Source organism: Hydra vulgaris, chromosome 09 (genome assembly GCF_038396675.1).
Source record: "Hydra vulgaris chromosome 09, alternate assembly HydraT2T_AEP".
In the NCBI taxonomy this organism is placed as follows: Eukaryota; Metazoa; Cnidaria; class Hydrozoa; order Anthoathecata; family Hydridae; genus Hydra; species Hydra vulgaris.
Window position 1 is genome coordinate 54,806,285 of NC_088928.1, and position 27,503 is coordinate 54,833,787.

The 27,503-nt window shown below is 28.0% G+C and overlaps 1 protein-coding gene across 2 annotated transcripts in view; it reads right to left on the bottom strand.

The window, feature by feature from the left end:
* Positions 1 to 27,503, bottom strand: part of LOC100200642 (uncharacterized) — a 111,713-nt gene that overhangs the window by 13,042 nt on the left and 71,168 nt on the right. For both annotated transcript variants that reach the window (XM_065806072.1, XM_065806073.1), the window contains exons 20-22: positions 24,018 to 24,506; positions 21,532 to 22,014; positions 3,606 to 3,641 (exon numbers count right to left, since the gene is read on the bottom strand). In XM_065806072.1, the coding sequence (XP_065662144.1) occupies positions 3,606 to 3,641; positions 21,532 to 22,014; positions 24,018 to 24,506 (1,008 nt within the window). The remainder of the gene's footprint in view (positions 1 to 3,605; positions 3,642 to 21,531; positions 22,015 to 24,017; positions 24,507 to 27,503) is intronic.

A 27,503-nucleotide genomic window follows, 5' to 3' on the forward strand; every position in this document is an offset into this window, starting at 1 on the left:
TCTTCTCATCACACACTCTACATTATCTTGAATAAATTTTACTGTAAACACACTAAAATTGAATTTTTTATTACAAAATTTTTTTCGTAAAACAAGAAACATGTTCCTTTTTTTAGGAAATGCAATTTATTTCTAAAAACAAGAGTTATATTTGTTGTTATAAGAAAAATATTTTTAGCCTAGCAATTCATTTTTAAAAAAAAGAAATATTTCTTATTTTGAGAAATAAATTCCCTGAACTATGTTCAATGGATTACAATTTTTGACAAGTTTTTAACAACTTTGAATGATTTTACAAACTTTGATACTCATTGTATCCAAAAGGTTTGAGGGAGTCTCATCCGCAGGCATCTTTTCAAACTATGAACTATAATATAAAAATTTAACCATGAGCCTGGGAAAATAAACAATTCAAGACCTAGTGGTTGGTCTTTATTAACATAAAACTGCTGTTAGAAAGATTTCAGCTTTAATTCTACCCGTTCTCACATCTTTTTGGACTTCCATTTAAAAAAAAACTTTTACCATTTCTATGTAATGATCTCTGTCAGAAGATGCTAACGCCAGCATCACAGTTAACGGATCTAAATACTTTAAATGGTTTTACCATGATTTTAATACCACCTTTGGTTGTTTTATAATGAAACATCTGCCAATAGTCTCATTGATCTTAAATTTGTAAATTAAAAATTAATGCAATGTAGATAAAATAAGGTTTTAAAAGAAACTGCTAAAATAACAATTGTATTTAATTTTGACAAAACAATGTGTTGTTTTTATTGATTTCATTTTAAGCATATTTCTACTGGTTTTAAGAAAAGTCTGTCAGCGGAAAAACAAAAATTGGATGAGAGTTATTTTCTTTGTCTTTTACATCTGACTTTAAACCTTTTTGCAAACCATTGCTTTTAAACAACTTATTTGTTATTTTTATGAAATATATTATTCTAAAATAAAGCAGCTGTGGTGCAGTGGTCAGCAGGTGTGACACAATGGTTAGAGTTTTGGCTAAGAACCAAGTAGTCCTATGTTTGACGTCGGCTCAAGCCAATAAGCGACATTGGTAAAGAAGGAGGCATGAACTTTCTAATTAAATGCTCTTCCGTGGTGCTCTTTGATAAGATATTGTTAGAAATTCTGGGAGCACCTTAAAAACCATTAAAAATTCCTGCACGTTTTGAGCGCCAATAAAGCCTGCTTCTCTAAACAGGTGCTCTTAACATTCTGGTAATTAAAGTGTAACAGCACCGTTTCATTGTTTGCATCAACACTATCCCAGCTCTAATTCAGAGATTTAGATAATTTAATATCCAGCCTAATAGTTTTATTTACAGCTACAGTTATATGAAGCTCCCTGACATGAATAATGGTTGGCCATGAAACTTAGTTAACCTTGCACAAACCCAAGGTAATGTTTTTTTTGTTTCTGAATTGCTTCAAAAAGACTTAGCAATCATGTGACTGAGCACTGCAGACAAGCATTTAACTAGGAAGTTCATTACTCTTCATTAACAATGTTGAATATATGTTTAGAGCAGTTATTGAACCATGGACCTATCAAGCGCATAAATCTCTCCACCATGGCTGCTCATCAGTACTGAATTTGTTTTAAAATAAACCAGTATTGAATAAAAGTATTGAATTTAAATAATATTTGTAAAATTATAAAAAAAAAAAAATTAAAAGTTTTAAAATAACTGCAATGGCAATTTGAACATATTTGTATACACACAGATATATATATATATATATATATATATATATATATATATATATATATATATATATATATATATATATATATGTATATATATATATATGTATATCATATATATATACATATATGTATACACACAGATATATATATGTATATATATATATATATATATATATATATATATATATATATGTATATATGTATATATACATTTCATATATATACATATATGTATATATATGTATATATATATATATATACATATATATATATGTATGTATATATAGATATAGATATAAATATATATATATATATACATATGTATATATATATATATATATATATATATATATATATATATATATATATATATATATATATATATATATATATATGTATATATATATATTAGTAGAAAACCACTTAACAAAAATTTTTTTTTTATTTTACACTGTGTTTCATCAATAAAGATTCATCAGAAATGGATTTCTGATGAATTGTTGTTGATGAAACACAGTGTAAAATGAAAAAAATTTTTGTTAAGTAATTTTTCTACTAATATATAATTGCTCTGTTCTTACGTATATATATTGCATGTTTGAGCAATTGTAAAATTTTAAGCATTTATTTTATTATAATAATATTGCCTCATGATTTATATACTGTAAATCATCTTAATAATTAAATTTATGATATTAATGTATTTTTATTGTAATTTATTTTCATGTTTTTGACAGGTACTTGTTTTTATAAAAAAATTCAGTGTGTCAAAAATTCACCAGATCCATATAATGTGTTTTTAATTTAACTTCCATTCAGTTTCTATTCCTATTTTATGTTTAACTAAACTTTGCTTTTCAAATCCCATTTTAAATATTCAAAAAAAATATCAAAAAATAAATCATTTAAGTTTTATAAAAACAATTTTGTAATATTAAATAATAAATGACTAAATTCATCAAAGCTATTTGTTAACAAGAATTATGTAAAAGTTTTAGTCTTATTAAAAATACACTTACCTATTTTGTTTTTGCATTTGCAACTTTTTTTTCATTTAAAAAAAGATTTTTAGCTTTTATTCAGTCCATAGAGTTGATCATCTACTCTTCAACCCATTTTTTCAAAACGTTTTATTTGTGTGCTGATATTCAGAACCATAATATTGTGATTTCCTGTTTTTTAGAACTGAATATCTAAAGCATTTTTTTTCTTTTAAATTTTTTGGGAAGAAATCATTAGTTTTGGATTTAACAGCTTCATCCTCTTCATCATCTTTATCATTATCTGATCTATCACTATATGCATTAAATAAACTCTTTTTCAAACTTTGTTCTTTGCAGCAGAAGTTGCAGCAGAACAATCATAGAAGGTTTTAGAAAAGCATTGTTTGAGGCAATGCTATAGTAATAGCATTTATTTTCAGTTTATGTTGTTTATAATATAAGATATTGTGATTTTTTATGATGATATATTGCAGCCAAAACTTATTTACAATAATAGATTGATTTTAACAAATGCTGACACTGCTATAACTGCTGATTCAGCATTTGTTAAAATCAATCTAAATGCATGTTTAGGTGTTTTGAAAAATTGATAACTAAAGTTTTTAAAACACCTAAACATACATTTGATTTTCTATAACTAAATCTAAACTACAATCTAATCTACTCAAACTAGTTTTTTGCAACTTATATACAACTGGTAGGCTAAAATATTAATAGTTTAAATTATTGACTGTAAATTATAAAATAAATATAAAATTATAAGAATTATAAAAAACTATTATTAAATATTAGGGTAAAATTTTAAAATAAAATCTTATTAAAGATCACTTTAAACACAAACTACTTACTACAAACAAAACAAAATTTTAAAATGTTTTAAATACCTGTAGAGAAATTAACAATAGGTAGGGTGCTGCTATCTGAAAAAAAGACCAGAAAAATAAGTAAATCAATATTATTAAAGCATTTTAAACAAATGTGAAAAATAAAATAATAAAAAAAACTTAAATCAGTGACGAACTGATACCAGGTTTTAACTTTAATGTTAAACTTGTATAAAATTTGTTTTTACTATTACTAAACGTTTATAAATGTAAAACAAATTAAGTAAAAATAAAAAAGTAAATAAAAACTGTTACTATAACTGTTAAAATAAAATTTCACACTCAAAGTTATCATATTTTCCTTATTTATTATAACTTTAGTGGAACCCCCTTGTGACTCTTGGTTGAGTAAACACTTTAAAAAAATATATTTTTCTTAGGCAGATGTTAACTGCAACTGTAGAAGACCTCTTAGGCAAGACTTTAGAAGGTATAAGAAAACTTTTGTCGATCAGCTTTGCACTTCTTCACTTTCTGATAGGCTAGCATGTAAGCCTGTGTTACATTGTTCCCTATCTAGAATGAGAAATGCTGGAACTTGTTGAACTAACTCATGGCTTTTGTTTGTGTCTTCTATGCCATTCTTTTTGTTATCTCCTGCTGAGAACACAGCTTAAAACTCAGTTTATTGATTCTAAAACCGGCTGTTTGTAAGGTTTACTGAAACTAGTCAATTCTAGGCTGTTTAGGATGAAAGTTTGATTACTTCAAAAAATTTTATTACAAGATGTTCAGGACTATTAAACAGAAAATATTGTGAAAAGAATAAATTATTTAATGTACGTCCTCATGAGAAAAACAGTTTTTAACGGGGGTCAGGGCAACTTTTTTTCCTCCCCTTGCCCCCTTTTATTTATTAAAAAAAAAAGTTATATAATTTAAAAAATATCAAACTTCAGATATTTAAAAATTTAATAAAAAATATCTTGGCATTTAAAAGGTAAAGCATGTACACGAAATAAATGTGAAGTAGAAAAATAACTAAAAAAAGTACTCCTTAATTTTTATCTCTAACCAAGTAATAATTTTAATACAATAATATAAAGAGATCAAACATTAAAAAAGAAAATTAATTATTCCTGTGGGAATCTAATAAAATTTCGAACATTTGCTTTAGTGGTACCCATAAGCTTGCACACAGAATAAGAACCAAAACTATTTGTTGCTTTTTTAAATGATATTTTAATATCTTTAATGTTTCTGTAATAATAGCCCAGTCTTTTAAATAACTTTCAATTCTGGGCAGTTGGGAGGAATTTCTGTTTTAGGCACAAATTTTACATTATTCTTTTTATAACATTTCATAGCTAGTTTACAATAATGAATTGAAGCTAAATCAGGCCAGAACACAGGTCTGTTATTGTGTGATTTAATGAGAGGTAAAAGGCGTTTTTGTAAACATTCTTTAACATATATTTGACCAGAAAGTGTGATCTGAGAAATATAAGGTGCTGATTTTTTCGAAACAACTGCAAATAGCTTGCCAAATCAAAGCTTTTTTTAGCGAATTTGTCACTTTTTGTGTATTTAAATTTCTCACCTGCTTTTCCTTTATATTTTAATATAATAAACAGCACCAGGATCGTCTTCAATAATACAGAAATTTTTATTTCTGTATTATTGAAGACGTATCCTGTATATATTTGTCATACAACTTTCTGCTGTGGGTTCTTGCACTTTTTTGTTGAGATTTTTAGAACAGTTGGGCACTTTTTGTGCTTTGAAAGAATGAAAACCATGTTTGTTTCTAACTTTTGCAACAAAACTATGAGAAAATCCATATATTTTTGAGATTCTTTCACATTTATTTCGTGTACACACTTTATGACCATATAAAGTAAAACTAGTCACGGCGTTATTAGATTTATTATGCGTGTATTTAAATATGTTTATATATATATAAATATAGATGATACAGTGTCAACATGTGATTGCCTGCTCTGTATCATATCAAGAGAAAAATCCAGATTTTTAAACTTTCAGGTAATTTATAAAGAACTCATATATGTAGTTCAATTATTGACGTTTAAAACATTTATAAACTACAATTTTTACTATAGTTTAAAGAAGAATATTTTAAATAAGTATAGTTTTTTTTTATTTAGGATGTATTAAACATGTACATTAATGAACCTAAAGTACCAAGTGAGATTATAGATAAAATTTGTTGTACTTATATAAGAGGGTAAACAGATTCAATCTGTTGACCAGCCTCGCACCCCTTCTTCATCTATTAGGCTGGCGCAGATGTATTTTTAACACATTTTTTCCAATTTAGGATGTTGAATGCTGGGTCTTCTTCACTCAATGCATGGGTTTTGCTTGTGTCTCTGTTTTTATGACTAGGTAACTCATTCTATTATCTCCTAATGAGGGTACAGCTCTAAAACTCAGTTTTATGGTTCTGAGGCCAGCTGGTAGTCAAGTTTCCCAAACTCTGTGGTAGCTCTCAAAGAGGCTGATTCCATCAACAGCTGAAAAATATCAAAGCATTACCAGTGCCATGTTGCGCATGGATGGTGTCCTTGTTTGTACTTTTGGTGTGCATTGCGGAGGCCACATTTGGAGCCCTTTGTTATCGCTCTCCTTCATCTCAAGACTGCACTCTTTTTGACGTTATTTCTGATCATATTAACCAAGCCCTCTCTCTTTATCCATCAGCTAATATAGTTGTTGTTGGTGACTTTAATGCTCACCACTCTGAATGGCTTGGCTCTAGTGTCAGTGATTCTGCCGGCATTAAAGCCCACAACTTTAGCCTTTCTCAATCCCTAACTCAAATAGTCAACTTTCCAACTCGCTTTCCTGACAACCCGAATCATCTACCTTCCCTCCTTGACTTATGTCTCGTTTCTGATCCTAGTCAGTGCTCAGTTTCTCCACATTCACCCTTTCTTTCTGATTACAGGTTCTTCTGATCACAGTTTGATCTCTCTAAAACTAATATCTCATTCTTCTTCATCACCTGAATCCCTCTATTATCGAACCTCTTACAACTACAGTAAAGCTGACTGGGATTATTTCTGTGATTTTCTTCGTGATAGCCCTTGGGTAGAAATCTTTCATCTTCCTGTGGACAAATGTGCTTCTTACATAACTTCGTGGATTCAGGCTGGAATGGAATCTTTTATTCCCTATCGACAATTCCAGGTCAAGCCTCACTCTCCCCCATGGTTTTCTTCACACTGTACTGCTGTGATTGCCAATCGAAACCGTTACTTCCATATTTATCAGCAAAACAATTCTCCAGAAAACACACATCTGTTTATTACTGCTAGAAACAATTGTAAAAAGGTTTTGTCTAATGCCAAAACCCGCTATTCTCAGTTCATGAAATCTTGTATCTCGTCTCAAAAATTAGGCTCTCGTGACTTCTGGAGAATCTTTAATAATATCAATAATAAGGGCAAATCTATAATTCCACCTCTCTTGTATGGTTCAGACTTTGTCACCTCACCTAAAGACAAAGCTGAATTGTTTGCTAAAAACTTTTCATCAATATCATCTCTTGATTCCACTAGTTGCGTTCTACCTGATATTGCCAACAAACAGGTTGATCCATTGCTTGACATTCATATCACTCCAGCTTCTGTATCTAAAGTGATTTCCTGCTTAGACTCTTCTACAGCTTGTGACTCGGGCAACATACCTGTTATTGCCTTGCAGAAGTGTTCTCCAGAGCTGTTGTCTATACTCTCAAAACTATTCAACAAATGCTTATCAGAGTCTTGTTTTTCAGCCTGCTGGAAAGTGGCATCTGTTATCCCTATCTTCAAAAATTCTGGAGAGCAATATGATTCGTCTAACTACCGTTCTATAAGTCTTCCTCCTATCTTAAGCAAGGTTTTCGAATCTTTAATTAACAAAAATTTAATTTCTCATCTTGAATCTAAAAACTTACTTTCTGACCATCAATATGGATTTCGATCTTCTCGTTCTACAGCTGATTTGCTAACAGTAATAACTGACAGGTTTTATCATGCATTAGATGAAGGTGGAGAGGTTAAGGCCATCGCTCTTGACATTTCAAAAGCTTTTGATAAAGTTTGGCATGCTGGTCTTCTCCATAAGCTTTCTTTTTATGGTGTATCCGGCAGCATCTTTAAGATCATTGAATCCTTCCTTTCCAATCGTAGCATAAAAGTTGTCCTCGATGAACAACACTCTTCTTCTTATTCTGTAACTTCAGGGGTTCCTCAAGGTTCTATCCTTGGCCCTATACTCTTTTTAATTTACATTAACGATCTTCCAGATATTCTCACATCTAAGGTGGCATTGTTTGCTGATGATACTACCATTTATTCTTGTCATGATAAGAAACCAACACCCTCTGATTGGTTGTAGGGGGCATTTGAGCTTGAAGAGGATCTCACTTTTGCTACAGCATAGGGCTAACAGTGGCTGGTGAACTTTAATTCAGATAAAACTCAATTTTTTTCAGCCAATCGTTATTGCAATAATTTAGATCTTCCTATATTTATGAACGGTGATGTACTCGATGAGTCACCTACTCTTCATCTTCTAGGATTAACTCTTACTTCCAATCTTTCTTGGAAACCATATATCAAATCAGTTGCAAAATTAGCATCTGCTAAGGTTGCATCTCTTTATCGAGCTCGTCACTTTCTTACTTTGGATTCTATTCTCTATCTCTATAAATCTCAAATCTGGCCTTGTATGGAATACTGTTGCCATATCTGGGGCGAATCTTCTAATGATGCCCTTTCTCTTTTAGACAAGGTGCAAAAATGCATTGTAAACATAGTTGGACCTGCTCTTGCAGCCAACCTCCAACCATTATCACATCCTCGTAATGTTGCTTCTCTTTCTCTTTTCTACAAATATTATAATGGGCACTGCTCTAAAGAGCTAGCGTCTTTTGTGCCATCTACTAAAATTCATTCTTGTGTTACTTGTCATTCAATTAAGTCTCATCCTTTTTTTGTGACTGTTCCTAAGTGCTCCAAAAACGCTTATTCGTCTAGTTTTTTTCCTCGAACATCAGTTCTTTGGAATTCTTTTCCTTCATCTTGCTTTCCTGATTCATATAATTTGCAATCTTTCAAGTTGTCCGTCAATCATTATCTTGCTCTACAATCTTCATCTTTTCTCTTTCAGTAACTTCCAACTTCAATTAGTGGCTGCTTGCAGCCTTGTTGGAAGCGAAGATGTTAAAAAAACAAACAAAAAAACTTGTTATCAGAGAATGGGATCTGGAATTTGACATCCTTGTAGTAAGAGAGACATTGTACAGAACCCAAAAATACTTCTAATGTCAACAGGTAAGAGCTTAATTATAACTTTTTTAAACCTAAACTATGTAATCCTAAAACATATTTCCAAATTTTCAGGTTTAAAAAAAGTTGAACAAGTACTTAGCAAATCTCTGAAAGAAATTCACCAATTTAAAAATATTGAATTAGACAAAACTGTTACATTGTCAACTGGAGAAGCTCTTTTGAGTCTGCAGATTGGGAAAAAGCCAAGGCGTAAAACTATCTCTAGCCAGACTTTATATAATATCAAAATAAAGCATGATATGCTAGACTGTACTATTGATTAAATAGCAATGGAATTTAGAAAAGATTTGGGTAGATTAAGAGTGGAATATAATTCTTTCAAAAAATTTAAGATATTGTCACATGCTCTTGATAACTATTACTCAGCGAAAAAAGTGGAATTTTTATCCAAAAAAAAAGTTACAGAAAATAAAACTATAGAAACTGTCATTAAAGATCTAGTGTATATCAAAGATCTAATATCTCTAGGTAATATGTTTGCACTGATTTTTGGACTAGAAATCAATAGCGTTATTATTTGTGTAGGAATTAAGAGTGGCCAAGGATCCTTAAAAGTTATTATGAATGCTTTTAATAGAGAAATAAATTATGAATAAAAAAAACCTAGAAAACTGGTGTGAACAAACTTATAATATTGGCTTTTGCCAAAAATGTTTGGAAAAGCCACAGAAATCTTCAAAATCTTATAGAAAAAACAAAGCTAAAGAATTTAAAGTTCTACTTTGTTGCAGATCTTAAATTACTCAGCATAATTTTGAGTTTGTCAGAACATGGGAGAAAGTATTCACTTTTATTTTGTGATGGCGATAAAACAAATCTTGGAGAACTGAGAACCTTTAATATGCTGAAAAACATGTATAAAATCTTTGCTAAAAATGGATTTAAAAAAATCTCTATGCAACTCTACAAGAATGTTATACATCCATGTCTCCTGGTTGAGTCTGGAGAGATGCATGTGCTTAATGTAATCCCTCCTCCAGAACATCATTTACTGATGAAGATTATAACAGAGATTTCAAATGTCTTGTGTAAGGAACCTGATGTTGCTCTCAGCTTAAAAAAATATGGAATTATTTGTATGGGTATAATGGAGGTGGGCTGGATGGCAGAAATGCTAACAAAATTCGGAAGCTTTTGCCAGATTTGGAAAAAAATTTTCTACAGGTAAATTCTAAATTTACTTAATTTCACAAAGTATTTATATATTAAAAGTAAATTATAATCAAAAAATAAATATTTATTGAATCAAAAGCAATTTTTCACAAATGACACTAAAATTTACATTTAGTAGTAAACATGTGTTTCAAAATAAGACTTCATGGCGGTTATGCTGATGCCATTGCAACATATATAAGGAAATTGAAGATAACAGTTATGTAAATGTTAGTATTCAACTTAATATTCAAAAAAATTAAAAATAAAATTTTAATTTTTGTGAATATTAAGTGACGTCTTTTAAAATATTAATTTAGGAAAACCAAGAGTATGTGAAGATTACATTCAACCATAATCTTTCTATCGGATGGAAAAGTCATATAATTGAACACCATCTTGTCATGCTTGTAAATAGAACTAAGCTGCCATTGAGAGTATTTTCTGAGCAATGTTCTGAATCACTGAGCAGATTCTCAACTTCAGAGTTCAGAGAGAACCATGGAGAGCTTCTTGGAAAGGTAATAGTTGAATATTCAAGTCATAAAATTTAGATTCTTTCTTTGCTATTGATAACATAGATTACACATATCTTGTATATTATATCATATAGTTTTGAAGATTATATTATATCAGTTAATATTATGAATTATATTATACCATTTCAGAGTGTGTGTATATATATATATATATATATATATATATATATATATATATATATATATATATATATATATATATATATATATATATATATATATATATATATATATATATATATATATATATATATTATATATATATATATATTATATATATATATATATACATATATATATATATTTATTTATATATATATATATATATATATATATATATATATATTTATATATATATATATATATGTATATATATATGTATATATACTTATTTATATATATATATATATATATATATATATATATATATATATATATATATATATATATATATATATATATATGTATGTATATATATATATATATATATATATATATATATATATATATATATATATATATATATATATATATATATATATATATATATATGTATATATATAAATTATGTTAGTGTATTCAACAAACAGAGTGCTAAATGTTCTAAAAGAACAGAGCAATAATAAATTAGTAAAAACGCTTATCTATATATATATAATTATATATATATATATATATATATATATATATATATATATATATATATATATATATATATATATATATATATATATATATATATATATATATATATATATATATATATATATATATATATATATATATATTATATATATATATATATATAAAAAAAAAAGCTTAATAAAAAAAGCCTAATAAAAAGCAACGTTTTTCTAAAGATAAATATGAAAGCATATATCCGAGTGATCCCGTTCCACCACGTTTCTATGGGCTAATTAAAGCTAATAAACAAGACAAATCTTATTCGATGAGAGTCGTTGTATCAACTATTGGCACAGCTTGTTACGGAATTTCAAATTACTTTGTTAGAAGAATACAACTGGTCCTAAATGAAAATCCTATTATGTTGAAAAATTCAAAAGACTTAATTAACAAAACTAACTCGTGGTTAATTGACAAAGATAAAATACAGGTATCCTTTGATAATGTGAACTTATACACATCAATACCACTGAAAGAAGCTACTTTAGTACTTTTGGATCAATCAAATAAAAGGGTTTCTTACAAAAACTCAACTAAGCTTACTTTAACTGAAACGAAACAACTAATTGAACTTTGTTTGTTTCGTTGTTATTTCTTGTGGAACGGTGCGATTCATGAGTTGGAGACTTCAGGCTCAATTGGATTGTCTTTTATGGTTGTTTTGGCTGAATCTTTTTTACAATACCATGAAGAAAAGGCAACAAAAATGGCAATGACAATGACTTCTTCAATTGATATTAAATCCTTTCATAGATATGTAGATGATAGCCACGCTAGGTTTTCTAACTTAAAGCAAGCGGAACAGTTCCAAACAATCCTTAATAGACAATATCCTTCTTTAAAATATACCATTGAAGTTGAAAACAAAAATGAGATACTTAACTTTTTGGATATAACTGTTATTAATAATAAACGTGGAAAATATGAGTTCAAGGTTTACAGGAAAGATGTTAAAACCAATATCCAAATCAAACCTCATTCTAATCACGATCCCAAAATTTTAAAAGCAATATTCAACGGATATATACATAGAGCCTACTCAATATGTAGCAAAAACCATTTAAAAGATGGGATGAAATTAACTTTTTTCTACCTCTTCACTCAACCACTCTCCTTTTTGTTTTCTTTATCATTCTCCTTCTTCTGACACTATTTTTGATGTTGTTTTTGATAAAATTGACTTAGCATTTTTTATTTATCCATTAATTAATACTATTAATATTGGCTCATCACACTGTTTTGGCTCTAGTGTCATTGGCCTTGCTGGCTCTAAAACTCAAATACCTTGTCTTTCTCCATCAGACAACCAGACAACCTTTTCTAGACAACCTTAATCATTTAGTTTTACTCCTTAATTTATGAATTGTCTCTGATCATGGCTCAGTTTCTTATTATTCTCTTGTAGGTGGTAAAACCTATAGGAGATATAAGATGGTTGAGAAGCCAGTTAAAAAGAAAAGAAAACTGTTTAGGCACGTATCTTAAAGAAGGCAGTAATTTTCAAAAAACAATTAAAAACATCAGGTTGCAAGCAAAAACGTGAATAAAGTAGTCCAATTAGCAATAGATTAATATGAAAAAAAAAGGCCAATCAATTTAAACTAGACCCTAAATTATTACATAAAAATGTGAGTCATTAGCAATTGATGAGCAAGTCAATAAGTTTGTTAAAAGATACTGATGGTAAGATTAAACAAACAGAGATATAGGCTGAAATCTCAGTCTGAAAAATCAGATGTCTGAGAAAATCTCGCAAACCTATTTGAATCTAAATATAAATGTTATAACGGACTGCATCATCAGTTACATTGGTTACAACTAGTGATCGACCGAAACCGAAATTTGAGCCGAAACCGAAAGAACCGAAATTTCGGTTTAGTGAAGCCGTAGCCAAAACCGAAACCGAAATTTCGGCCGAAATTTGAAAATGAATGTTTAAAATCCCTGAACCTTTTATGATCACCGAATTAAAGCAAAAATTTTTTTACATATATGTAGCCAATCACCATGTAACATAGTTTGATAAAAACTCTAATATGTCAAGATATTTCAATAATTAAAGGTAATAATTGAAGAATTTTCTCTGCGAAATACATATTTTTTCATGTTTTCTGGCAAAAGTCTGTTTCATTTAAAAGAATTTCTCCAGCAGTTAAAAACAACCTTTTAACTTCGGCAGATGTTGGTGGAGGTCTAAGGAATCTCTTTGCTACTTTTGCCAAATCAAACTTTGCTTTTAATGTTGTTTTCTGTAAAACAATAATGTTTTCTGTAATTATTGTAAATTCTGTAAAATAAATCTATGAAACTTTTTTTTTTTGTTATATAGGTGCCCCAAGAAGACCTATAGGTCTTGTCACAGAGCACCACGGAAGTGCATTTAACCAGGAAATTCACGCCTCCTTCATTACCGTGACGCAAAATCATACCCGAAGCTCGTTTTGAGCCTGAATCTCCTGCTTAAAAGGCAAGCGCTCTAACCACTGCGCCACGGTCGCACAAGAAAATGCAGACCTTCTTTGAAGTTTGAATCAATTTTTGAGATTTATAGGACTGCCGGTGGTTGTATTGCTTTTTCAGTTAAGAGATTTTTTAGAGTAAACCACTTCTTAAATGTGATGAAAGTCCGCTTAAAAGTGATTGAAGTTTTGGATTGTGCGATCCACAAGATATTTTCAAATTGCAAGTTCCGTATTTGAAATCACTAACTGTCACGGTAAAATGATTCCATAAAACAGTTTTTTATCGATTATTTTCCATTGTAAAATTTAGCACTGAGAAACTTTTGATGAAACTATTGGTTTGGGTTGCTTTACTTGAATGTTAATTCATTTTAAGAATGATTTGAGAATAGTAACTTAAAACTATTATGTAACGTGATTTCAATTAAAATTTTTACAATTGTTATAATTAAAAATTGATTTACAAACAAACGATTACAATTAGGAAACTGTCATAATCCCACTCTATATTAAGACTTAAAAAAAATCTTTTAAAAGTTTCGGTTCATTTCGGTTGCGGTTTGAACCGAAATTTCGGCCGAAACAGTAAAAGTAAAAAAATTGTTGAAGCAGAAATTTTGGTTTCGGTTTCAGCCGAAATTTCGGCCGAAGCCGAAAGTTTCCGTTCACTAGTTACAACACACAATCAGATGTTAAAAAATCTGCTTTTTCTTTGCCATTTTGCAAAAAGCCAATTATTTGAAATATGGAGAAAGTTGAATGTAACCTCCTTTTTTAAAAAAGAGGGGCAATTCCATCTGAAAACATCCAGGATGTGATGACACTTAGTCTCAGACTTTGATGATTTCTATGCCTCTCAAAGATTTTAATAAATTATGACCACCCCCCATTATGTCATCATCTAATTCTGCTTGGTTTCAAAGATATAACTTTTTTGAATTTGACTTTTGGTTTTATTTTTGTTCTTTATTTAATAGAAAGCTAAAAATATGAACACATATATTATGGGGCAAGGAATTCAATAAAAATATAAGAGGTTTTTATTATAGGCCAACAACTAATTAAAATTAAATTTAAGAAGAAACTCCTATTAAAAAATAATTTTTTTTTTTAAAATTTCTCTTATAAACAGCCAATTTTAATTTTAATAAACTTTTAATTCAATGATGCTACTATTTTAGAAATGTTCACTTTGCAATGACATCGCAAATGGAGGAAGCATTTTTTTAAATACTTTGCAATGACATTGCAAATGGAGGAAGCATTTTTTTAAATACTTTGCAATGACATCGCAAATGGAGGAAGCATTTTTTTAAATACTTTGCAATGACATTGCAAATGGAGGAAGCATTTTTTTAAATACTTTGCAATGACATCGCAAATGGAGGAAGCATTTTTTTAAATACTTTGCAATGACATCGCAAATGTCATTGCAAATTTTTTTAAAGGTGAAAAGGTGAAAAATAGATAAAAGAGCAAAAGAAAAACAAATAAAAAATTGTTTAGAATAGAAGATTTGAAAAATAAAATAAAATAAATAAAGTCAAAAAAGTTAAAATATTTAAGATTAAAAAATGAAGAAAAACATTAAATAAACAGAAGAATAAAATGCAAAGTTAAAAGAAGAAAAAATTTTCGTGATAAATTCGAAAATAAAAAAATTTAACATATTAAAAGATACAAAACATTTTTTAAGTTTTATTAATATGTTGTATGGATTGTTTATACTGTTGTGTATTTTTGTGTATTGTTTATAATGTCGTGTGTTTTTGTGTATTTTTTATATTGTCATTTATTTCCAAGTTTTGTTTATACTGTTGTGTAACTTTGTGCATCCTTTATATTGACGTGTACACTTGTGTATTATTTATGTTGACATGCATCTTTTTTGTGGTCTTATTGCTAATTATTTTTATTATTGTTGCTTTTTATGTTTGTTGATATTATTCAAGTTATTTCTTATTTTTTGTCTCATCATAATATTTCAAAATATCAAAATATCATGTCAGTTTACTCACTTTTGCCCTATTTTGTGTTATTTGTCTTGCTTTTTTAAATACTTCTTTTCTTCATTATATTTTGTTTAATTTTATTTTGTTTGCGATCTATATTACTTTTTTTTGCTTTATTTGTTTATTTTATTAAGGTGTCACTCCAATGACTAGCTTTTTACTATATGAGTGACACCAAACCTAATTTTGTGAAATAATAAATCACTTTGTAATCATTTCAATTTTATGGTTGAATAAATGGAAAAAAAATAAAATAAAAAATTTAAAATGAACATATCACCTGAAATTTAAACTTTAATCATAATTTTACTTAGACAAATTTAACTGCAAAAATGCTGATGTAGCTTGATTTTTTTTTCAGAAAAAAAATTGAAATATATAAATTAGTCACTGCTAAAAATAAAAATATTCTGTGTAATCAGTAAAATAAATCAGGCTTTAAAAATCGCCAACTTTTAAAAAATCTTGTAAATCTTGATTTGTCAAAAAAATAAGGTTTTCGTTTATCTCTCACCATAGTATAAAACTTATGTAAGCATATTAACTCCTATTTTTTATTTTTTTATTTTTTAAACATCTTCGATTCCAACAAGGCTGCAAGCAACCACTGATTAAAGTTGGAAGTTAATGGAAGAGAATAGATGAAGATTGTAGAACAAGATAATGATTAAAGGATGACTTAAAGGATTGCAAATTATATGAATCAGGAAAGCAAGATGAAGGAAGCAAATTCCAAAGAACTGATGTCCGAGGAAAAAAACTAGACAAATAAGAGTTTTTGGAGCACTAAGGAACAGTTGCAGAAAAAAGATGAGACTTAATTAAATAACGAGTAACACAAGAATGAGTTTTAGTAGAAGGCACAAGAGACGCTAGCTCTTTAGAGCAGTGCCCATCATTGTATTCATAGAAAAGAGAAAAAGAAGCAACATTACAACGATGTGATAATGGTTGGAGGTTGGCTGCAAGAGCAGGTCCAACTATGTTTATAATGCATTTTTGCACCTTGTCTAATAGAGAAAATATTCATTAGAAGTTCCGCCCCATAAATGGCAACAGTATTTCATACAAGGCCGGATTTGAGATTTATAGAGATAGAGAATAGAATCCAAAGTAAGAAAGTGTCAAGCTTGATAAAGAGATGCAACCTTAGCAGATGCTAATTTTGCAACAGAATTGATATATGGTTTCCAAGAAAGATCGGAAGTAAGAGTTAATCCTAGAAGTTGAAGGGTAGATGACTCATTGAGTGCATCACTGTTCATAAATATAGGAAGATTTAAGTTATTGTGATAACAATTGGCTGAAAAAATTGAGTTTTATCTGTATTGAAGTTCACCAGCCACTGTGAGCCCTAAGCTGTGGCAGAAGTGAGATCCCTTTCAAGCTCAGATGCCCCCTCCAAGCAATCAAAGAGTGTTGGCTTCTTATCACGACAAGAATAAATGGTAGTATCATCAGCTAACAATGCCACCTTAGATGTAAGAATGTCTGGAAGATCGTTAATGTAAATTAATAAGAGTATAGGGCCAATGATTGAACCTTGAGGAACCCCTAAAGTTACAAAATAATAAGAAGAGTGTTGTCCATCGAGGACAACATTTATACTACGATTGGAAAAAAAGGATTCAATAATCTTAAAGATGTTGTCAGATACAACATAAGAAGAAAGCTTATGGAGAAGACCAGCATGCCAAACTTTATCAAAAGCTTTTGAATTGTTAAGAGCGATGGCCTTAACCTCTCCACCTTCATCTAATGCACGATAAAACCTATTGATTATTACTGTTAGCAAATCAGCTCTAGAATGAGAAGATCGAAATCTATTTTGATAGTCGGAAAGTAAGATAATACATTCAAGATGAGAAATTAAATGTTTATTAATTAAAGATTCAAAAACCTTGCTTATAAAAGGAAGAAGACTAATGGGACGGCAGTTAGACGAATCAGATCACTCTCCAGAATTTTTGAAGATAAGGATAACAGATGCCACTTTCTAGCAGGCTGGAAAACAAGACTCTGATATGCACTTGTTGAATAGTTTTGAGAGTATAGACAACAGCTCTAGAGAACACTTCTGCAAGCCAATAACAGGTATGTTGCCCGAGTCACAAGCTGTAGAAGAGTCTAAGCAGGAAATCACTTTAGATACAGAAGCTGGAGTGATATGAATGTCAAGCAATGGATCAACCTGTTTGTTGGCAATATCAGGTAGAACGCAACTAGTGGAATCAAGAGATGATATTGATGAAAAGTTTTTAGCAAACAGTTCAGCTTTGTCTTAAGGTGAGGTGACAAAGTCTGAACCACACAAGAGAGGTGGAACTACATATTTGCCCTTATTATCATTACTATTAAAGATTTTCCAGAAGTCACAAGAGCCTAATTTTTGTGATGAGATACAAGATTTCATGACCTGAAAATAGCGGGCTTTGGCGTTAGACAAAATGTTTTTACAATGGTTTCTAGCAGTAATAAACATACTACTGTTTTCTGGAGAATTGTTTTGCTAATATAGATGGAAGTAACAGTTTTGATTGGTGATTTCAGCAGCACAAAAGATTTTATGCCAGCCTGAATCCGCAAAGTTATGTAAGAAGTACATTTGTCGACAGGAAGACGAAAGATTTCTACCCAAGGGCCATCACAAAGAAAATCATGGAAAGAATCCCAGTCAGCTTTAAGGTAGTTGTAAGAGGTACAATAATAGAGGGATTCAGGTGATGAAGAAGAACGAGATATTAGTTTAAGAGAGATCAAACTGTGATCAGAAGCATCTAAATGTGAATGTGGAGAAACTGAGCACTGGCTAAGATCAGAAACAAGACATAAGTCGAGTTAAGAAGGTAAATGATTCAGGTTGTCTGGAAATCAAGTTGGAAAGTTGACTATTTGAGTTAAGGATTGAGAAAGGCAAAATTTGCGGGCTTTAATGCCTGCAGAATCACTGACACTAGAACCAAGGGATTCAGTGTGGTGAGCATTAAAGTCACCGACAACAACAATATTAGCTGCTGGATAAAGAGAGAGGGCTTAGTCAATATGATCAGAAATAACATCAAAAAGAGTGCAGTCTTGAGATGAAGGAGAGCAATATAGAACAAAGAGAAAGACAATAAAGTGAAGTGGTGCTAAGCAAAAGCACATTAAAGAATAGTCTGTGTATTCAAACCTATTTTCCCGACAAAGGGGTGAATTCTTATGAATGTTAATGCCCAGGCCAAGCATGTGACTATTAGAGTCTTTAAGAATTAAAGGAAGATAACCATCAACACTAAGATCACAAGATGAGACAGTCGAACTCAAATTAGTCTCACAAAGAGCAAGTAGGTCTGGTGAACTTTGCAAGAGATAAGACTCAACAGAAGAAAAGTTAGTACTCAGAACACTGTTTAATACCCCAATCAATTGCCACATTACTATCAAAAAACCCTACGCCATAATAAAGGGCTGCAAATGTGGCTTTGGCAATGCACACCAAGAGTACAAACAGGGACACCATCCATGCGCATATATATATATATATATATATATATATATTTATATATATATATATATATACATACATATACATATATATATATACATGTATATATATATATACATATATACATAAATATATGTATATATATATATAGATAAATATATGTATATATACATATATATATATATATATACATATATATACATATATATATATATATATATATACATATATATATATATATATATATATATATATATATATATATATATATATATATATATATATATATATATATATATATATATACATATACATATATACTTATAAATATATATATATATTTTCTGAATTTTTAAATTTAGAAGCAGAGTGTCAACTAAACTAACTAAACCAAGATGGAAATTATGCCACCAATGTATTCAGTTTCTGTCAATTTGTGATGCATGCAGTTTATCAAAATGAAATAGAGTTTTAAATTGATGGTGATATAGCATTTGTTGAAGGTAAACCTTATAAGAAATAACTGTTAGGCAACTTGTTAACAACATTAAAGTCTTACAAAATAAGGGAGTTTATAGAGTTGCAAAGCATAAACGAGTAGTAACAGAAAAAGAAAAATAACCAACACAAAAATGGAAGAAGTAGCAAGTTTTTATGGAATGAATATAGAAAATTTTGGTGCAGCAACTCTTTCAGTCATCTTTCTGATAAAAAAAAAAGATGATCTTACATTTATATTGACAATTTTAATGAATAAAAGACTTGTTCTACAAAATATGCTGCAGAATTATAAAAATACTTTGATTATCTAATACAACAAGATAGGATAAGTGAAAATGAGATTCTTGCTATACCTTATAAAAAATGTAGGCTAAAAAGATTTGATTCAAAATTTTTTTTAACAAGACAAATATTTCACTATTATGATTGATAAAAAAAAAGTATTATGACCAGTAAAAAAAAAAAAAAAAAGGTCTTAAAAGATTAAAAGTCCTATCAAAAAAAATTTTAACCAAATACTGACAGTTGATAATATGCTTGAGTTTCATATTGCCAATATAAACACAATCATATTTTATAAAATTACCAAAGAAACAGAAAAAGCAAGGTGACAAAACTAAAAGAACAATTCGATATGGGAAAAACAGTTCCAGCGAATAAAAGTTACAGTCAATTTATCACTATTTTTATATATGTATGAAGTGATATCTTGTTTATTGACTGTTGCGACATCATTTTATATATATATGAACTAGGTGATGCATTATAAATGTTTTTAAGTAATAAAATTGAAAATAGAAAGTAGCTGAAGTTAAGGTAGAAAGTAGTTAAAGCATTTAAAAAGTGTTCTGCTTAAGTTAAAGGTGTTTAGCAGTAAAAGAATGATCAACTGTGCCCAAAAAAATCTACTAAGTAAACAAACAAGTAAAAGCTTCATAGCTATTTTATAACTTCATTTAATATCAAAGATTAAAATGAGTATAATAAACTATTAATTTATTTTTTTTAATTAAATTTTTACTAAATTTTTGTTTTCATTTTTACTTAAATTATTTGCATCAATGCTTAACAAAGTTTAATCAGGAAATTGTTCTTTAATATCACCCATATAATTAATTCTATAATCTTGTCACAAAAAAAACAAACTTTAAAGTAAAAAAGCTTCATAAAAATTAAAAAATTAAGAACATTTTAATTAGATTTGCTGTATAAGTTTGGAAGAAATTAAATTAAGAAAAACATTATGTTAATTAATAAAATTAAGAATAACATTATGCTGATTAGAAGAAGTGCAATTAAAAAAAAGTTGACCTAAAATATAAAAGATATTACTTTTTACTAGAACTTTTTAAGAATAGAAAAGACATTTTAAATCTTAGAGGAAAGCATGTTGTAATTGCACTAGTAAAAATTGATTTTGTTAATTTAAAAAAATAACAACATTACGCCCGATTACTATAGTTATGTTTTTCAGATTATGATTTTTGAACACAACTTTTATAGTTTCAAAAGAGAATTCTTTCTCTTTTGAAACTATAAAAGTTTATTAAACTTGTAAAAACAAAGTTAATATAAAAAATACTAAAATAGTCTGACAAATATCTCTGTGAGAAACATGTAAGAATTTAAATGTGTTTAAAGATTCTTTAAAATGTTAGAAAACATTCTAATAAACATGAGAATTAATTGAAAAAATATATTAAAAAAAATCTCATAATTAGATTATTTTTTAGTTATGTCTAATTTTTCCTAAACAGTTTAAAAAAAACTAAAAATTAAAAGAATTTACTTGAAAAGCCATTGATAACAAAAAAGCTTTTGATTGAGCCATTTTGAACTTCAGACCACGGATCTGATGCATATATTTTCACATTCTCAAAACACTTTGATTGGTTGTTGTAAATAGAGTAGACTACCTTTCCATTTACTCTTATTGTGTATAAATAAACTGAGTCTTTATAAATTTGACTTACTTCAATGTTTGTCCACTGATTTAATTCAACAGGTTCAGTATTAAAATACAAATTTTTGTAACCATTAATTGAAGCTGCAACTTGCAGATTTCCATTTTCAAAAAAAGAAATAGAAGGAACTCTATCTCCATAACGATCATTGTCTGAACCAATAGTAAAATGAATAAGATTATGCCATCCATGGTCAAACGTATAAGGATAAACATCAAATGAAACCAAGAACTCTTTTTCAAGCTTTGGTATCACACCAAGAATCTTTCCTGTTATTAACAAAGCGGGTGTATCATCAACAAGATAATCTAAAACATAAAAATTGTACAAAAACATAAGTTTAACTGAGTATAAAATAAAACAGTGAAAAATAGTATAACCACAAAAGGTGAGATGCAAATCAGGGCAATTTGATAAATGTATTGCAAGTAAATTAAATATACAACAAAATATAAGTAGAGGGCTAATCTAATTATTTTTTTATAATATTTGTAACTAGTAACTATATAGTTGAATAGTTCTACTCTAAAGTATTGTTGTTATGTTCTTTAAGGACATTGAGAACTACTGTTTAAAAAAATACTTATTTATTTTGTATGTACTTATATATTATTATTAAATTTCAAATGGCATCAAATTTGTATTGTAATACAAATTTCAAAATTTATTTAAAGACGAAAATGTACACAGCAGCTATATAGGTCATGTTAGGACTAGTTAACATTTACAACAGGACTATTTTATATATGTAAGTTTATTTTTAATTTCAATCTCTTATATAATGAATGAGAACTTCATTATATAAGAGATTGAAATATACATATGTTAGTGGTGAAATGATGGAGTGCTTGCTTCATGAGCAAGAAGTTCCAAGTTCAATCCCCATCACTTCCCTGTTAGTATCAAGCTAAACTTGTTTCTCAATTTTGTTTTAAGTTTTTGACTCATTCACATCAAACTTTTTATTTATCATTTTTTTGTTAAAATTTATATTTTAATATGAATTTAAATGTTTTAAATGTTTGAGAATTTTTAGTCTTATATATATTATATTATATTCTTATATATTATACTATACTTTTATATATTATACTATACTTTTATATATTATACTATACTTTTATATATTATACTATACTTTTATATATTATACTATACTTTTATATATTATACTATACTTTTATATATTATACTATACTTTTATATATTATACTATACTTTTATATATTATACTATACTTTTATATATTATACTATACTTTTATATATTATACTATACTTTTATATATTATACTATACTTTTATATATTATACTATACTTTTATATATTATACTATACTTTTATATATTATACTATACTTTTATATATTATACTATACTTTTATATATTATACTATACTTTTATATATTATACTATACTTTTATATATTATACTATACTTTTATATATTATACTATACTTTTATATATTATACTATACTTTTATATATTATACTATACTTTTATATATTATACTATACTTTTATATATTATACTATACTTTTATATATTATACTATACTTTTATATATTATACTATACTTTTATATATTATACTATACTTTTATATATTATACTATACTTTTATATATTATACTATACTTTTATATATTATACTATACTTTTATATATTATACTATACTTTTATGTATTATACTATACTTTTATATATTATACTATACTTTTATATATTATACTATACTTTTATATATTATACTATACTTTTATATATTATACTATACTTTTATATATTATACTATACTTTTATATATTATACTACACTTTTATATATTATACTATACTTTTATATATTATACTATACTTTTATATATTATACTATACTTTTATATATTATACTATACTTTTATATATTATACTATACTTTTATATATTATACTATACTTTTATATATTATACTATACTTTTATATATTATACTATACTTTTATATATTATACTATAGTATATATACTATATTATATTTTTATATTAGTCTTATATAATGATATTGTTGTTTCTTAAAAACAACTTTTGCCTTCAAGACACAACAATATTTTTTTGTGATGACTCTTTAAAAATTAGCAAATATTGCTCAAGTCAAAGTGGATCTCAAAAGAAGCTAAATAACTATTTCAAAAACAATAATTCTTTGGATTTATGTAAATTTTTTTAAAGATTTTTGTAAAATAATTTGCAATACACTTATTTTTTCACATATTTAACTTAAAGTAAGACTTAAATTAAAACTTTCTAAAATTTAAAATCGATTTTCTTACCTACTTTTCCATTGACGATCAAAAGATTTGTGATGGAACCATTTTGAGCATTGTACCAAGGATCAGAAGCATACACTTTCATGTTTTTAAAATCTTTAGCATCAGAATTTTCAACTCTATGAATATTAACTCCATTTAAATCAACAGAAAACCAATACTTATCATCTTGCATACTTTGATAAATTTTAACAGAAGACCATTTATTTAAGAGAAGACGAGTTGTTTTAATACAGTATGAAGCATTACCATTTACTGCTGCATAAATAACAAGACTCCCAGAACCATCTTCATGAAACCAAACACCTGGATTTCTATCACCATAAGCACCAAAATCATTTCCCAAAGTCAAATGAACAACGCTGTTTAAACCTTTTTTATAAGTTAAGGGCTTTATATTGAAAGACACAGTATAGACCTTCATCAAAGTTATAACAGTTCCAAGAAATACACCTCTGTTCAAAATTAATTCTTTTTTTTGGTTGATAAAATCTAAATATTTAAATTAAAATTTATTAAACTTAGAAGCATTTGTAACAACTTTTTTATTTTCTTCGTAATTTTATTGTTTTTATAATAACTTATTTTTTTTAATCATAATTTAAAAAAACAAAAAAAAAAAACTTATTAATAATTTTAAAAGTAATAAATATAATTAATAAATATTGAATTAACAATAAAAGAAATTATATTAAATATTTATAAAATAAATGTATTGTGTATAAATAAAATTATATAAATGTATATTTGTAAAATCAACTCCAATTAAAAAATGGCATATAGTTTGAAAGACAAATTAAATTTAACAAAAAGTAATGTCATAGAAATTTTTATGGCATTACTTTACTTATTGGCATGTAAAAATATAACAACATAACATAACACCTTAACATAAAAACTTTGACTCATATCAACTACTTCAAATTTTAAACATTCTATAAATGTCATTTGTCATTAAATAATTTATAAATATATAAATTTATATACAATATTTATATCAAGCATCTGTTTGAATATTATTATTTAATCACATTAATTATATTAACTCTGTGGTAGCTCCCAGCGAAGCTGATTTCATCAACAGCTGTAACATATCAGCATACTAACAGTGTAACCTTGCGCATGAATGGTGTCCCTTTTTGTACTTTTGGAGTCTACTTTTGGAGTTGAGGCCACATTTGGAGCTATTTGTTACGACTTAAGGTTTATTAATAGCAATTGTTTGGACTATTAGATAGTGTACTGAGTATTATCTGTGCTTTGAGTCAAGTTATTTAACATTTAAAAAATGACTAAAGTATCAAAAACAAAAAAACAAAAATAAACATTGACATCACCAAGTTCTGTAAATCACTAATATTCACTAATATTCGTGGTCTTCAAAGTTTTATTCTGTTGAGTACTATCTTGTGATTGATGGTTAAAAGTCTTCCTTTAATTAGAAAAGACTCCAATAGTCACACACTTGGCCTGAGCATTATTATTTTTTTTTTATTATTATATTTCAACATCTTCACTTCTAACAAGGTTGCAAGCAACCACTATTAGAGTTGGAAGTTACTGGAAAATAAAAGATAAAGTTTATAATACAAAATAACAATTGACATACAACTTAAAAAATTGCAAACTATATGAATCAGGAAAACAAGATGAAGGAAGCGAATTCCAAAAAACTGATGTTCGAGGACAAAAACTAGACAAATAAGAGTTTTTGGAGCACTTAGGAACAGTCACAGAAAAAGGATGAGACTTAATTGAATGACAAGTAACACAAGAATAAAATTTACTAAATGGTACAATAGATGCTAGCTCTTTAGAGCAGTGCCGGTTATAGTATTTATAGAAAAGAGAAAGAGAAGCAACATGAAGATGTGATAATGTTTAAAGGTTGGCTGCAAGAGCAGGTCCAACTATATTTACAATGCATTTTTGAACCTTGTCTAAAAGAGAAAGGGCATCATTAGAAAATCCGCCCCAGATACAGCAAAAATATTCCATATAAGGACGAACTTGAGATTTATAGAGATGAAAAATAGAATCATTAATAAACATTCGTGAGAATTCACCCATTTCTTTGGAAACTAAATTTGAATCCACAGACACCTCACTCTATTACCTTTTTCTTTGTTCTATGTTGCTTTCCTTCATCTCAAGACTGCACTCTTTTTAATGTTATTTCCGATCAAATTGACCAAGCCCTTTCTCCTTATGCTTCAGCCAATTTCATTGTCGTTGGTGACTTAGATGTTCCTCACACTGAATGGGTTGATTCTAGTGCCAATGGCTCTGCCATTGGGATTCTTTCTGTGATTTACTTTGTGATGGTCCTTGGAAGAAGTCTTTCATCTTCCTGCTGACAAATGTGCTTTTTATGTAACTTCTTGAGTTCAGGGTGCCATAGAATCTTTTATTCTCTATTGACAATTCCAGCCTCACTCTTCTTCATGATTTTTCCTCTCATTGCGTTGTTGCAATTTCCAATTCAAACCATTATTTCCATATTTATTGCCAAAACAATTCTCCAAAAAAACAGACATCTATTTCCTATTGCTAGAAACTATTGTAAAAATTGTTTGTCTAATGCTCCATTGATTGACAATTGTATCATTCCAGCTTCTGTATATAAAATAATTACCTGCTTAGACTCTTCTACAATTTGTGGTTTGGACAACATATCTGTTATAGTCTTGCAGAAGTGTTCTCTGGAGATGTCATCTATACTTTCAAAACTATTTAACAAGTGCTTATAAGAGTCTTGTTTTCTGGCCTGCTGGAAAGCAGCATCTTTTCGTCCCTATTTTCAAAAACTCTGGAGAGCAATCTGACTTATCTAACTACCATCCTATCAGTCTTCTTCCTGTTATAAGCAAGGTTTTTGAGTCTTTAATTAACAAACACTTAATCTTTTATCTTGAATCTAAAAACTTACTTTCTGATAATCAATATAGCATTCAATCTTCTTGTTCTACTGCTAATTTGTTAACAGTAATAACCAATAAAATTTATTATATCATTTGGATAAAATCTTTTTGTTGGATAAAACTGATAGGATTAGATAGACCATAGAATAAAACTGTCAGGTTTTATCCTGCGATTTATTATTGTCTTCATAAGAAGTCAACACTCTCTGATTGCTTGGAGAGGGGTATTTGAGCTTAAAAAGAATCTCACTTCTGCTACAGCATAGGGTTTTCAATGGCTGGTGAACTTTAGCTTAGATAAAACTCTTTATAAAATCATTTCACTTTTGGTAACTTCCAACTCTAATAATGGTTGCTTGCAGCCTTGTTGAAAGTGAAGATTTAAAAAAAAAAAAAATCTTCACAATCATTTACAAAAGCCAAATGAACAACACTGTTTTTTTTTTCGTAGGTTAGGAGCTATTAAAAGACAAAGTAAAGACCTCATCAAAGTAATAATAGTTCCAAGAAATACACCTTTATTCAACATTATTTATTTTCTTTGGGTGATAAATTCTAAATATTCATT